The following is a 13894-nucleotide window of genomic DNA, read 5'->3' as shown; positions in this document are numbered from 1 at the left end:
CTAGCCTGGGATCGAGTTTCACACGGTGTGAGACCCCAGGATCGAACTCCCAACCTTGGATTGTCCTCCACACACAGAGTACCTAGAGAGAGACACCTGTGTATTCCAGGCAGGGAGTGGCTTGAGTTTCTGAACATGAAGCACTGGAGTAACACAAGGAGCTGAAAGGCTTGTCAGCAATTGTCTTGGCCAAGTGTGACCATCTCTGTAACCACATGCAGTATGAGCAGCTCCACGAGATGGCACAGTTGGCTCGGTTGAGCCAATTGCTGTTTCAACAGTGACCAATAGAATCAAAATCAGCATTAAAATTAATTTTAAAAGGGGAGAAAATGTTTATTCACGGGTTTATTTACACTAATGGGAAAATGTATCACATTAAACCCCTCACTTGTAACTGCCAGCAACAGAACAAAGGGAAATTAAGCTAGTTACCCCGGCCCCCCACTGATCGGTGCAATGTGTCGATGCAGCCAAGGGTTTACATTATATTGTCCACTCCTTCCCCAAGCAGGAGGGCAGTGGCTCCTCACTCAATCAGCCACACTGCTCAATCAGTCGCAGTGCTCAGTAACTAGAGACCTCAGGAAAATAACCTGACCACAGTACTCATCAGTAATAGTAATCATCGAGCAAAGTAACCCATAACTGTCGGACACAGTAACCACCAATTACACTAACCATTAACATCTGACCACACTAACCACTGGCCACAGGAGCTGTTAACTGCAGTAACCAGGAATCATCGGTCACAGCCAGGATCCATCTATCATCATAGCCATTGAACACACCAACGGCCCTTACGTTTCTCCAGGATGTGTTATTGTCCCACCTTCAGTTTCCAGCTCTGTTTCTTGCTGGATACGAGAGCGTGGTCCCCAGATCAGGGCCCATGTGTGTGGATGTAAATCCTGCCAGTGCCCATATTTGGACACTAAGGGAATCGAGGGATATGGGAATAGGGCGGGAAAGTGGAGTTGATGTAGAAGTTCAGCCATAATCTTATTGAATGGCGGAGCAGGCTCGAGGCTTACTCCTGCTCCTATTTCTTATGTTCTTGTGTTCAGACTGTCAAATCGTGGCGGGGAGCATCACAGCCAATCCTGATCCTAGCCGAGCCAGATGTTTTCCGGCCCCCGCCCCCCTCCCCCCAGCCCTGTCAACGTATACACAGATACACACAGACACACAACACAGATATACACAGAGACACCAGGAATCCTGACTGACTTTTCCCATCCTTAACAAGAGTGCTGAGGCCAACTGTTCCCTCAGCTGTAGGCAGCTTACTCCACACAGACCAGAGACGAAATCTGGGACGTTGTACCTCTCTGTGGCTCAGCCACTTACTGGAGAGACTCACTGAGCCAGTGAGCTTTAGTATTGCTTATCAATCATCTACCGTTAGCTTTGTGCGGTTTTGTTCTTTGCCAACAGAAGCTGACGATGAACAGCAGCGCTGTGACACAGTGCACAGAGGGTTAATGTTTGTCATTTAATCTTTATAAGTTTATCAATTGAGAATCAGGAGATAATTAGCAGGAAATGATTAGGCAACAACATTAAACCTGGGTAATGCTATTACACGACAAGCCATTTCCGCTTTTGTTTTTGAAACTAATAGTGATTTACAACAGTTGTGTCACTGCTTTGTTGCTCATCTCCTTGGTGATTATATTCGCTGTCATTCTTAACTGATCATCTTGCGCTGCCAGAAATTCAGTCTGTGCCAGAGCGATATTGGAAGCGGTCAGTCAGAGGCAGAGTCTGCGAGGGGTGAGGGGCTGTGCTGAAAAGGGCAGCTTATTGTTTGGATTCTTGCATGTTATGCATTCTGTGCTGTTGGCTAGATCCTGCTGTGCGTGTGTGTAAGGAAGATACAGAAAGCTTGGAGTTTAATAGCAGATGATGCCACACGCTCCCTCTTGTCTCTCACTCAACAGAGGCTCTGCTGAATAGCAGTTGCACTGAGCATCTTGTGAAAAGCAAAAAAGCCCTTTGCTCCTGGTCAGAAATCAGCAGCGCATCCTGCGGGGGCAGAACCAGCGTCACTGCAACTTACTTTCCTCTTTCTCTTTTTAATTCTAAAATTGTTTTTAAACTCTTATTTATTTCTTTGAAAGGAGACAGAGTTTGGAGCAAAGAGCTCTGGAGGTGGCACCTGGGCAGTGTGTTTACTGGAGTTAAATGACCCTTTGGAACCCTGGGTCCTTTAAGAAACCGAAATCTGCCGCTGAAGATGGTGGAGCTGGAAAAAGATGTTCTACCTCTCCCTCCTCGGTACCGATTCCGGGACCTGCTTCTGGGCGAGTGGCAGTCGGATGACCGGTAGGTCTACTTATTCCCAGGAGATTTTTTTCCCCCACAATTATAAGGCAAGTGACATCTTCGCACATCATTGAAACAATCTGACGGTGCCTTTGTGTTTTTTTTTCCTATAAATTGTTTGATTTAACCCTTTGATTGCTGAATTTCCCTCAGAGCTTTCAAACTCCACCAGTGCCTCCTATCCAAGGGTGTGTTGCTTGGGGGAATCATCGGTTCCTTGTGTTTCACACCAGTCTTTGAATAAACTGAAATCCAGGCAAATCTGAAGTGTGGACAAGCAACAGGTCAATGGGACCTCCCTCGCATGTCTCTGAATCTTGCGTTTCAACTGCCTGGGCCCTAAGCTCTGGAATTCCCTCCCTAAACCTCTCCGCCTCTCTTTCTTCCTTTAAGACGCTCCTTAAAACCTCCCTCTTTGACCAACCTTGCCCTAATTTCACCTTTTGTGTCTCGTGTCAAATGTTGTCTGATTGTGAAGCACCTTGAAGTTGTTGTTGACCCACTCTGGGAGTCACAATGTACTTCTACAGGAATCACGTCACTGGACGTTATCGCAGACTATATCCGCAGTGCGGCTATAACAGGAAACACATCATTTAAAGAGAGAAGTTGATTCATTTTGTGATTCTGAAACTCTAATCAAATTTCGGGTGTGATGTCATCAGTAAACTGCTGGAATTGACGTTCAGAGTCGCATCTGAACCACTTGCTAAAGTGACCCTTCATCCCCTATCCCCAGCACTGTGACCTCCCATCACCCCAGCACTGTGACCCCTCACCCCCATCGCCCCAGCACTGTGACCCCTCACCCCCCTAGCCCCAGCACTGTGACCCCTCACCCCCATCGCCCCAGCACTGTGACCCCCCATCACCCCAGCACTGTGACCCCCTCACCCCATCGCCCCAGCACTGTGACCCCTCACCCGCATCGCCCCAGCACTGTGACCCCTCACCCCCAGCGCCCCAGCACTGTGACCCCTCACCCCCCTAGCCCCAGCACTGTGACCCCTCACCCCCATCGCCCCAGCACTGTGACCCCCTCACCCCATCGCCCCAGCACTGTGACCCCCTCACCCCATCGCCCCAGCACTGTGACCCCTCACCCGCATCGCCCCAGCACTGTGACCCCTCACCCCCAGCGCCCCAGCACTGTGACCCCTCACCCCCCTAGCCCCAGCACTGTGACCCCTCACCCCCATCGCCCCAGCACTGTGACCCCCCATCACCCCAGCACTGTGACCCCTCACCCCCATCGCCCCAGCACTGTGACCCCCTCACCCGCATCGCCCCAGCACTGTGACCCCTCACCCCCAGCGCCCCAGCACTGTGACCCCTCACCCCCCTATCCCCAGCACAGTGACCCCTCACCCCCTATCCCCAACACAGTGACCCCTCACCCCCATATCCCCAGCACAGTGACCCCTCACCCCCATATCCCCAGCACAGTGACCCCTCACCCTCCTATCCCCAGCACAGTGACCCCTCACCCTCTTATCCCTAGCACTGTGACCCCTCACTCCCATAGCCCGCTTCAAGGACACCATCAAAGCCTCCTTGGAAAAAGTGTAACATCCCCACCGACATCAGTCACCTGAGAACTCATTTTTAATTTGGAAGCAAGTCATCCTCGGTTCCGAGGGACTGTCTAAGAAAAAGAGCCTCACCCCCATCCCGAGCACTGTGACCCCTCACCCCCTATCCCCAGCATTCTGACCCCTCAGCCCCCTTGCCCCAGCACTGTGACCCCCTCAACCCCCTATCGCCAGCACTGTGACCCCTCACCCCCATCGCTCCAGCACTGTGACCCCTCACCCTCATATCCCTAGCACTCTGACCCCTCACCCCCACCGCCCCAGCACTGTGACCCCTCACCCCCCTATCCCCAGCACTCTGACCCCTCACCCCCATATTCCCAGCACTGTGACCCCTCACCCCCATATCCTCAGCACTGTGACCCTTCACCCCATATCCCCGGCACTCTGACCCTTCACCCCCTATCCCCAGCACTGTGACCCCTCACCCCCCTATCGCCAGCACTGTGACCCTTCACCCCCATCGCCCCAGCAGTCTGACCCCTCACCCCCATGTCCCCAGCATTCTGACGCCTCACCCCCATATCCCCAGCACTTTGACCCCTATCCCAGCACTCTGACCCCTCAACCTCTATCCCCAGCACTGTGACCCCTCACCCCATACCCCCAGCACTCTGACCCCTCACCCTCCTATCCCCAGCACTCTGACCCCTCACCCCCATATCACCAGCATTCTGACCCCTCACCCCCATATCCCCAGCACTCTGACCCCTCACCCCCATATCCCCAGCACTCTGACCCCCCACCCCCATATCCCCAGCACTGTGACACCTCACCCCATATCCCCAGCACTGACCTCTCACCCCCATATCCACAACACTGACCTCTCACCCCATACCTCCAGCACTGTGCCCCCTCATCCCATATTCCCCCAGTACTGTGACCCCTCGCCCCTTATTCCCCCAGCACTGTGACCCGTCACCCCCATATCCACAGCACTGTGACCCCTCACCCCTCATATCCATGGCACTGACCCCTCACCCCCATATCCACGGCACTGTGACCTCCGCAGCCCCAATCCTGTGGGAGCTGTGCTGGGATCCTGGGGGAGTTGTGCTGGAGTCTGTTAGTTAGTTTTGGGGTATAACCTTATATCAGAGCTAGGCCGTTCAGTGGTGATGTCAGGAAGCAGTTTGATGTGAAGGCAGGGTCAGACCCGCGGTTTAATAGGCTGCTCACCGCCTGGGCCCACAACATGGCTGAGCCACTGGAAGGCGGCCAGCACCTTTGAAACAAGCCCAGCTCGAGCCATCGGCCTCCGAACAGAAGGAGGGAACAAGAGCCAATAACAGCAGCTCCCCCCCCTGCCCCCCCCCCCCCCCCACCCCACCCCAGACAGTGAGAAGCCGCGGGCTCCCTGGGTGAATGTTGGCGTTCAGCCATTAACACGCGTGTTTCTGTCAGTGAGATTCCGGTACTGGGTTTCCGGGGACTGGGGGAGTCCGGTATTGGGAGATATTGGGGAACTGAGAGCGTGCTGGAGACACCCTGGGGGATATTGTGGGCGAGTTGTTGGTGACCCAGCTCCTGGCCTCTGCTCACGGGCTGAGCTTCGGCTCCCTGTGTCCGCGCCTGATGCTGCTCACATCACCGCCTGGTGAGTGGTGACCGTGGAAACGTGGGGACATTACCATTCCAATGGCTGAATAGAGAAAGTTTATTATCAGCGGCTCCCTGCGGCTTCAGATTATTCAGCAAAGAAACAGTTTTAACCCCTACCTAGAAAGGCCAGCGCAAACTTAACGTTGATGGTTTATAAAAATGAAATAATCACAGCAGAACTCCTTTTCTAGCCTCCTACCCTAATTCATTCTGTATCAGAACCAAGGTCGATCCCACCCTCGCCTGGTAAATGTTCTGACGAAGGGTCATCGACCTGAAATGTTAACTCTGTTTCTCTCTCCACAGGTGCTGCCTGACCTGCTGAGTATTTCCAGCATTTTCTGTTTTTATTGATGGTAAATGTACTGTCTGGCGTGGTGTTGAGCCCCACACAGAGCAGAAAGAGCCCAGCTTCCATTCCCAGCCTGTGCTGCGATAGATGTTCTCAGTAGAGCAGCAGTCAGTGACTCTCTCGGTGTCCTGGGTTTGGGGAATCGGCCACAGTTTCTGCTACTGATCTGAGTAAATCCAAGTGATTGAAGCCAGCATCAACTCTACTCAGTAACCAATGTGTTTCCTGGTTCTGGCAGGAAAAAAACAGAACAGTCTGTGACATTTATAGATCCGTGCCAGTTCCAAGAGAGGGAGGAAGCTGATGATTCTGAATAATCAGAACAGATGCTACTTAATATTCATAAACCCTATAACCTTGCTGACACCCAGACACTGTCGGGTTAGTCAGCTGATCCCTGAGGTCTCGTTAAATTGAAGGTCCAGGACAGGGCACCCGGCAAGGGTCGCACCCTAATCCTGCGCTCTGAAAGCCTTGCCTAGCTACCAGAGTGAGCACCTCTCCCTCCTCTCACCTCAGGGCAGCCCGGCCTGAATGGGAGCCCATGGGAGCGCTGTGGTGCCTCTAGCAGAGAGACGGTGGAGTGTGAAGTAAGTCAGTGTCATGTACCATCTTAAAGATGTCTTACTGCAATTATATAGGGCCCTGGTGAGACCACACCTGGAGTATTGTGTACAGTTTTGGTCTCCTTACCTAAGGAAGGATATACTTGCCATAGAGGGAGTGCAACGAAGGTTCACCAGACTGGTTCCTGGGATGGGGGGATTGTCCTATGAGGAGAGATTGAGTAGACTAGGCCTATATTCCTTAGAGTTTAGAAGAATGAGAGGTGATCTCATTGAAACATACAAAATTCTTACAGTCCGGCACGGACTCGATGGGCCGAATGGCCTCCTTCTGTGCCGTTATGACTCTATGGCTTTACAGGATAGATGCAAGGAGGATGTTTCCCCTGGCTGGGGAGTCTAGAACCAGGCGTCACAGTCTCAGGATAAGGGGTCGGCCATTTAGGACTGAGATGAGGAGAAATTTCTTCAGTCAGAGGGTGGTGAATCTTTGGAATTCTCTACCCCAGAGGGCTGTGGAGGCTCAGTCGTTGAGTATATTCAAGACAGAGATCGATAGATTTTTGGATGTTAAGGGAATAAAGGGATATGGGGATAGGGCAGGAAAGTGGAGATGAGGAAGATCAGCCATGATCTTATTGAATGGCGGAGCAGGCTTGAAGGGCCAAATGGCCGACTCCTGCTCCAATTTCTTATGTTCTTATAACCCTGGGAGCTGCAGACAGACGGCTCTCATTACAAGCCCGGTGGCATCAGTGCGCTCCAATAATCAACAAAAAATATCCAGCATCATGGGAGCAAAGTTGTAACTGAGGCAGCTGCAGAAACACTGCCCTAGGCTAGGGAGGGGCTAACTCAGCCAGGGTTCCTGTTGCTGATCACTGTCCAGAGACTCCCGCTGAAAAGTGCCTGTTAGGGCATTTGGTGAAGGTAGAATCTGGCTTGACTGACCTCTTCACACGCCCAGCAGTAAAATAAGCCACCAGCCTCGCTGTCTGGACTCACACCTGAAGAATGGCCAACTGGTGTGGTACTGGACAGTCAGTGCTCACGGAACTGTACCCGAGAGAGAGTCAGTGCCTTCAGGAGAGGAGGGAACTGTACCCCAGGGAGAGTCAGCACCTTCAGGAGAGGAGGGGAACTGTACCCCAGGGAGAGTCAGCGTCTTCAGGAGAGGAGGAACTGTACCCCAGGGAGAGTCAGCACCTTCAGGAGAGGAGGAACTGTACCCCAGGGAGAGTCAGCGTCTTCAGGAGAGGAAGGGAACTGTACCCCAGGGAGAGTCAGTGCCTTCAGGAGAGGAGGGGAACTGTACCCCAGGGAGAGTCAGCATCTTCAGGAGAGGAGGAACTGTACCCCAGGGAGAGTCAGCATCTTCAGGAGAGGAGGAACTGTACCCCAGGGAGAGTCAGCATCTTCAGGAGAGGAGGGGAACTGTACCCCAGGGAGAGTCAGCACCTTCAGGCGAGATGGGGAACTGTACCCCAGGGAGAGTCAGTGCCTTCAGGCGAGGAGGGGAACTGTACCCCAGGGAGAGTCAGCGTCTTCAGGAGAGGAGGAACTGTACCCCAGGGAGAGTCAGCGTCTTCAGGAGAGATGGGGAACTGTACCCCAGGGAGAGTCAGTGCCTTCAGGAGAGGAGGTTAACTGTACCCCAGGGAGAGTCAGCATCTTCAGGAGAGGAGGGGAACTGTACCCCGGGGAGAGTCAGCACCTTCAGGCGAGATGGGGAACTGTACCCCAGGGAGAGTCAGTGCCTTCAGGAGAGATGAGGAACTGTACCCCAGGGAGAGTCAGCGTCTTCAGGAGAGGAGGGGAACTGTACCCCAGGGAGAGTCAGCATCTTCAGGAGAGGAGGAACTGTACCCCAGGGAGAGTCAGTGCCTTCAGGAGAGATGAGGAACTGTACCCCAGGGAGAGTCAGTGCCTTCAGGAGAGGAGGGGAACTGTACCCCAGGGAGAGTCAGCATCTTCAGGAGAGGAGGAACTGTACCCCAGGGAGAGTCAGCACCTTCAGGCGAGATGGGGAACTGTACCCCAGGGAGAGTCAGTGCCTTCAGGAGAGGAGGAACTGTACCCCAAAGAGAGTCAGCACCTTCAGGCGAGATGGGGAACTGTACCCCAGGGAGAGTCAGTGCCTTCAGGAGAGATGAGGAAATGGTGTGCCAACGTGAGTTAGCGCCTTCAGGATGGAGGTAAATATGAAACAGTCAACATTTCAAGCCAATCTTGTTGCCTGGGGTACAGCAAACCTGAAGTCAGGGGGAAGTGGTGTCTGTGCACATGTGGAAATGTGTCCTGGAGATAGTAATACACAAGTAACATTATCAGAGTGAGTGACCAAACGCAGGAAATGTGTGCAGGAGCGTGCACTTACAGAACGGAATCACCGAGGAACCTCTGTTCCCTAGCCATTGACTCCATCCCTCTCCCTAACATCTGTCTGAGGCTGAACCGCACTGTTCGCAACCTTGGTGTCATATTTAACCCTGAAATGAGCTTCCGACCACATATCACAGAATCACAGAAACCCCACAGTGCAGATAGAGGCCATTTCGGCCCATCGAGCCTGCACCGACACATATCCCACCCGATCCCTGTAACCCCTACACCAACACATATCCCACCCTACCCCCGTAACCCCACGTATTTAATCCCCCTAACACTAAGGGTCAATTTATCATAGCCAATCAACCTAACCCGCACATCTTTGGACTGTGGGAGGAAACCGGAGAACCCGGAGAAAACCCACGCAAACACGGGGAGAATGTGCAAACTCCACACAGACAGTCACCCGAGGCCGGATTCGAACCCGGGTCCCTGGCGTTGTGAGGCAACAGTGCTAACCACTATGCCACCGTGCTGCAGCATAACAAAGTCCCACCTACTTCCGCCTCCGTAACATTGCCCGTCTCCTCCCTTGCCTCAGCTCATCCGCTGCTGAAACCCTCATCCATGCCTTTGTTACCTCTAGACTTGATTAACATAGAAACATAGAAGATAGGAGCAGGAGTAGGCCATTCGGCCCTTCGAGCCTGCTCCGTCATTCAATGAGATCATGGCTGATCATCCAAATTCAGTACCCTGTCCCTGCCTTCTCCCCATATCCCTTGATCCCTTTAGCCTTAAGAAATATATCCAACTCTTTCTTGAATATATTTAATGAACTGGCCTCCACCACCCTCTGTGGCAGAGAATTCCACAGGTTCACCACTCTCTGGGTGAAGAAATTCCTCCTCATCTCAGTCCTAAATGTCCTACCCTTTATCCTTAGACTATGACCCCTGGTTCTGGACTCCCCAACCATCGGGAACATCCTTCCAGCATCTAGTCTGTCCAGGCCTGACAGAATTTTATAGGTTTCGATGAGATCCCCTCTCAATCTTCTAAACTCCAATGAGTATAAGCCCAATCGACGCAATCTCTCCTCATACGTCATTCCTGCCATCCCAGGTATCAGCCTGGTGAATCTTCGCTGCACTCCTTCCATGGCAAGAACGTCCTTCCTCAGATAAGGCGACCAAAACTGCACACAATACCCAAGGTGCGGTCTCACCAAGGCCCTGTATAACTGTAGCAAGACATCCTTGCTCCTGTACTTGAACCCTCGTGCTACGAAGGCCAGCATACCATTTGCCTTCTTAACCGCCTGCTGCACCTGCATGCTTACCTTCAGCGACTGGTGCACAAGAACACCCAGGTCTCTTTGCACTTCCCCTTCTCCCAATCTATTGCCATTCAAATAATAATCTGCCTTCCTGTTTTTGCCACCAAAGTGGATGACCTCACATTTATCCACATTATAGTGCATTTGCCATGTTTCTGCCCAATCACCTAACCTGTCCAAATCGTACTGGAGTTTCATGACATCCTCCTCACAGCATACCCTCCCACCCAGCTTTGTGTCATCTGCAAATTTGGAGATATTACATCCAATTCCCTCATCCAGATCATTAATATATATTGTGAACAGCTGGGGTCCTAGGACCGATCCTTGCGGTACCCCACTAGTCACTGCCTGCCACTCGGAAAACGACCCGTTTATTCCAACTCTTTGCTTTCTGTCCGCCAACCAGTTCTCTATCCAAGTCAATACCTTGCCCCCAATCCCATGTGCCTTAATTTTGCACGCTAATCTCTTATGCGGGACCTTATCGAAAGCCTTCTGAAAGTCCAAATACACCACATCCACTGGTTCTCCCTTACCTGTTTTACCAGTTATATCCTCAAAAAATTCCAGTAGATTAGTCAAGCATGATTTACCTTTTGTAAATCCATGTTGACTTTGTCCGATCCTGTCACTGCTTTCCAAGTGCTCTGCTATTACATCTTTTATAATGGACTCTAGCATTTTCCCCACTACCGATGTCAGGCTTACCGGTCTATAATTCCCCGCTTTTTCTCTGCCACCTTTTTTGAATAGTGGGGTAACATTAGCTACCCTCCAATCCATGGGTACTGTTCCAGAGTCTATTGAGTTCTGGAAGATGACCAGCAATGCATCTACTATTTCTAGGGCCACTTCCTTAAGTACCCTGGGATGTAGATTATTAGGCCCTGGGGATTTATCGGCCTTCAGTCCCATCAATTTTCCTAACACCATTTCCCTACAAATACTGATTTCTTTCAGTTCCACCCTTTCATCAGACCCTATGTCCCCCGGTATTTCTGGGAGGTTATTTGTGTCCTCCTTTGTGAAGACAGAACCAAAATATGTATTTAGTTGGTCTGCCATTTCTTTGTTCCCCATTATAAATTCCCCTGATTCTGACTGCAAGGGACCTACGCTTGACTTCACCAATCTTTTTCTCTTCACATATCTATAAAAGCTTTTACAGTCAGTTTTTATGTTCCCTGCAAGCTTACTCTCATATTCTATTTTCCCTTTCTTAATTAATCCCTTTGTCCTCCTTTGTTGAATCCTGAACTGCTCCCAATCCTCAGGATTATTGCTTTTTCTGGCCAATTTGTATGTCCTCTCCTTGGATCTTATGCTATCCCTAATTTCCCTTGTTAACCACGGTTGAGTCACCTTTTTTGCTTTATTTTTATGCCAAACTGGGATGAACAACTTCTGTAGTTCATCCATTCGGTCTTTGAATGTTTGCCATTGCCTATCCACCGTCAACCCTTTGAGTGCCATTCCCCAATCAATCCTACCCAACTCGCTCCTCAGACTATTTAAATTGAGGACCCTAGTTTCTGAGTCAACTACTTCATTCTTCATCTTAATGAAGAATTCGATCATATTATGATCGCTCCGACCCAAGGGGCCTCGTACAACAAGATTGCTAATTAATCCTTTCTCGTTACATAATACCCAGTCTAAGATGGCCTGATCTCTGGTTGGTTCCTCGACATATTGATCCAGGAAACCATCCCGTAAACACTCCAGGAATTCCTCCTCCACAGTATTGTTACTAATTTGGTTAGCCCAATCTATATGTAGATTAAAATCACCCATGATGACTGCTGTGCCCTTATTGCACGCTTCTTTAATTTCCCTTTTAATGCCATCCCCAACCTCCGCCTTACTGTTTGGAGGTCTATATACCACTCCCACTAATGTTTTTTTCCCCTTAGTATTTCTCAATTCTACCCATACAGATTCCACATCATCAGAGCTAATATCCTTCATTACCATTGTGTTAATCCCTTCTTTAACCAGTAATGCTACCCCACCTCCCTTTCCTTTTTGCCTATCTTTCCTGAATATCGAATACCCCTATTCCAACGCACTCCTGGCTGGTCTCCCACATTCCACCCTACGTAAACTTGAGGTCATCCAAAACTCGGCTGCCCGTGTCCTAACTCGCACCGAGTCCCGTTCACCCATCACCCCTGTGTTCACTGACCTACATTGGCTCATGGTTAAGCAGCGCCTCGATTTCAAAATTTTCATCCTTGTTTTCAAATCCCTCCATGGCCTCGCCCCTCCCTGTCTCTGTAATCTCCTTCAGCCCCACAATCCCCCCGAGATAGCTGCGCTCCTCTAATTCTGCCCTCTTGAGCATCCCTGATTATAATCGCTCAACCATTGGCGGCCATGCCTTCTGTTGTCTCGGCCCTAAGCTCTGGAATTCCCTGCCTAAACCTCTCTGCCTCTCTACCTCTCTTTCCTCCTTTAAGACGCTCTTTAAAACCTACCTCTTTGACCAAGCTTTTGCTCACCTGCCCTAATTTATCCTTATGTGGATCGGTGTCAAATGTTTTGTCTTAAAATACTCCTGTGCAGCACCTTGGGACGTTTTACTACGTTAAAGGTGCTATATAAATACAAGTTGTTGTTGTTGAGTACGATCCTCGGCAAGGCACATTGAATTGAGTGCAGCTGCAGCAGTTACGGGCCAGTGTTTGGATGTGTTAATGATTGAAGTGTCCCTGGGAGGCCTGTAATGACAGACTAGATTAAAGACACCATAGGAGGAAGATAAGGGATCTTTACTCTCAGTGTGAAGTATATTTAGTTGCTCTCAGCCACCTGCCTCCCACGCAGTCCCATCACTCCTCGGCAACACAGTGTGGGGTGAATGGGGAGACTCGGTGTGGGGTGAATGGGGAGACTCGGTGTGGGGTGAATGGGGAGACTCGGTGTGGGGTGAATGGGGAGACTCGGTGTGGGGTGAATGGGGAGACTCGGTGTGGGGTGAATGGGGAGATTCAGTGTGGGGTGAATGGGGAGACTCGGTGTGGGGTGAATGGGGAGACTCGGTGTGGGGTGAATGGGGAGACTCGGTGTGGGGTGAATGGGGAGATTCGGTGTGGGGTGAATGGGGAGACTCGGTGTGGGGTGAATGGGGAGACTCGGTGTGGGGTGAATGGGGAGATTCGGTGTGGGGTGAATGGGGAGACTCGGTGTGGGGTGAATGGGGAGACTCGGTGTGGGGTGAATGGGGAGATTCGGTGTGGGGTGAATGGGGAGACTCGGTGTGGGGTGAATGGGGAGACTCGTTGTGGGGTGAATGGGGAGATTCGGTGTGGCGTGAATGGGGAGACTCGGTGTGGGGTGAATGGGGAGACTCGGTGTGGGGTGAATGGGGAGACTCGGTGTGGGGTGAATGGGGAGACGGTGTGGGGTGAATGGGGAGATTCGGTGTGGGGTGAATGGGGAGACTCGGTGTGGGGTGAATGGGGAGACGGTGTGGGGTGAATGGGGAGACGGTGTGGGGTGAATGGGGAGACGGTGTGGGGTGAATGGGGAGACGGTGTGGGGTGAATGGGGAGACTCGGTGTGGGGTGAATGGGGAGACTCGGTGTGGGGTGAATGGGGAGACTCGGTGTGGGGTGAATGGGGAGACGGTGTGGGGTGAATGGGGAGACGGTATGGGGAGACTCAGTGTGGGGTGAATGGGGAGAGTCAGTGTGGGGTGAATGGGGAGACAGTGTGGGGTGAATGGGGAGACTCGGTGTGGGGTGAATGGGGAGATGGTATGGGGAGACTCAGTGTGGGGTGA

The 13894-nt window shown here is 51.5% G+C and overlaps 1 protein-coding gene across 5 annotated transcripts in view; it reads left to right on the top strand.

The window, feature by feature from the left end:
• The first annotated feature begins 1816 nt into the window (after positions 1 to 1816).
• The window catches only part of kcnt2b (potassium sodium-activated channel subfamily T member 2b), a 116890-nt gene continuing 104812 nt past the window's right edge, over positions 1817 to 13894 (top strand). The window contains exon 1 of one of the 5 annotated variants that reach the window (XM_085971941.1): positions 1817 to 2328. In XM_085971941.1, the coding sequence (XP_085828067.1) occupies positions 2240 to 2328 (89 nt within the window). In that variant the 5' untranslated portion in view covers positions 1817 to 2239. The remainder of the gene's footprint in view (positions 2329 to 13894) is intronic. The other 4 variants (XM_085971940.1, XM_085971939.1, XM_085971936.1 and 1 more) reach the window with 4 other exon arrangements.

This window comes from Somniosus microcephalus, chromosome 31 (genome assembly GCF_052327205.1).
Source record: "Somniosus microcephalus isolate GS21.2 chromosome 31, FLI_Smic_1.0, whole genome shotgun sequence".
In the NCBI taxonomy this organism is placed as follows: Eukaryota; Metazoa; Chordata; class Chondrichthyes; order Squaliformes; family Somniosidae; genus Somniosus; species Somniosus microcephalus.
This window is presented reverse-complemented; position numbering and strand designations above follow the sequence as displayed.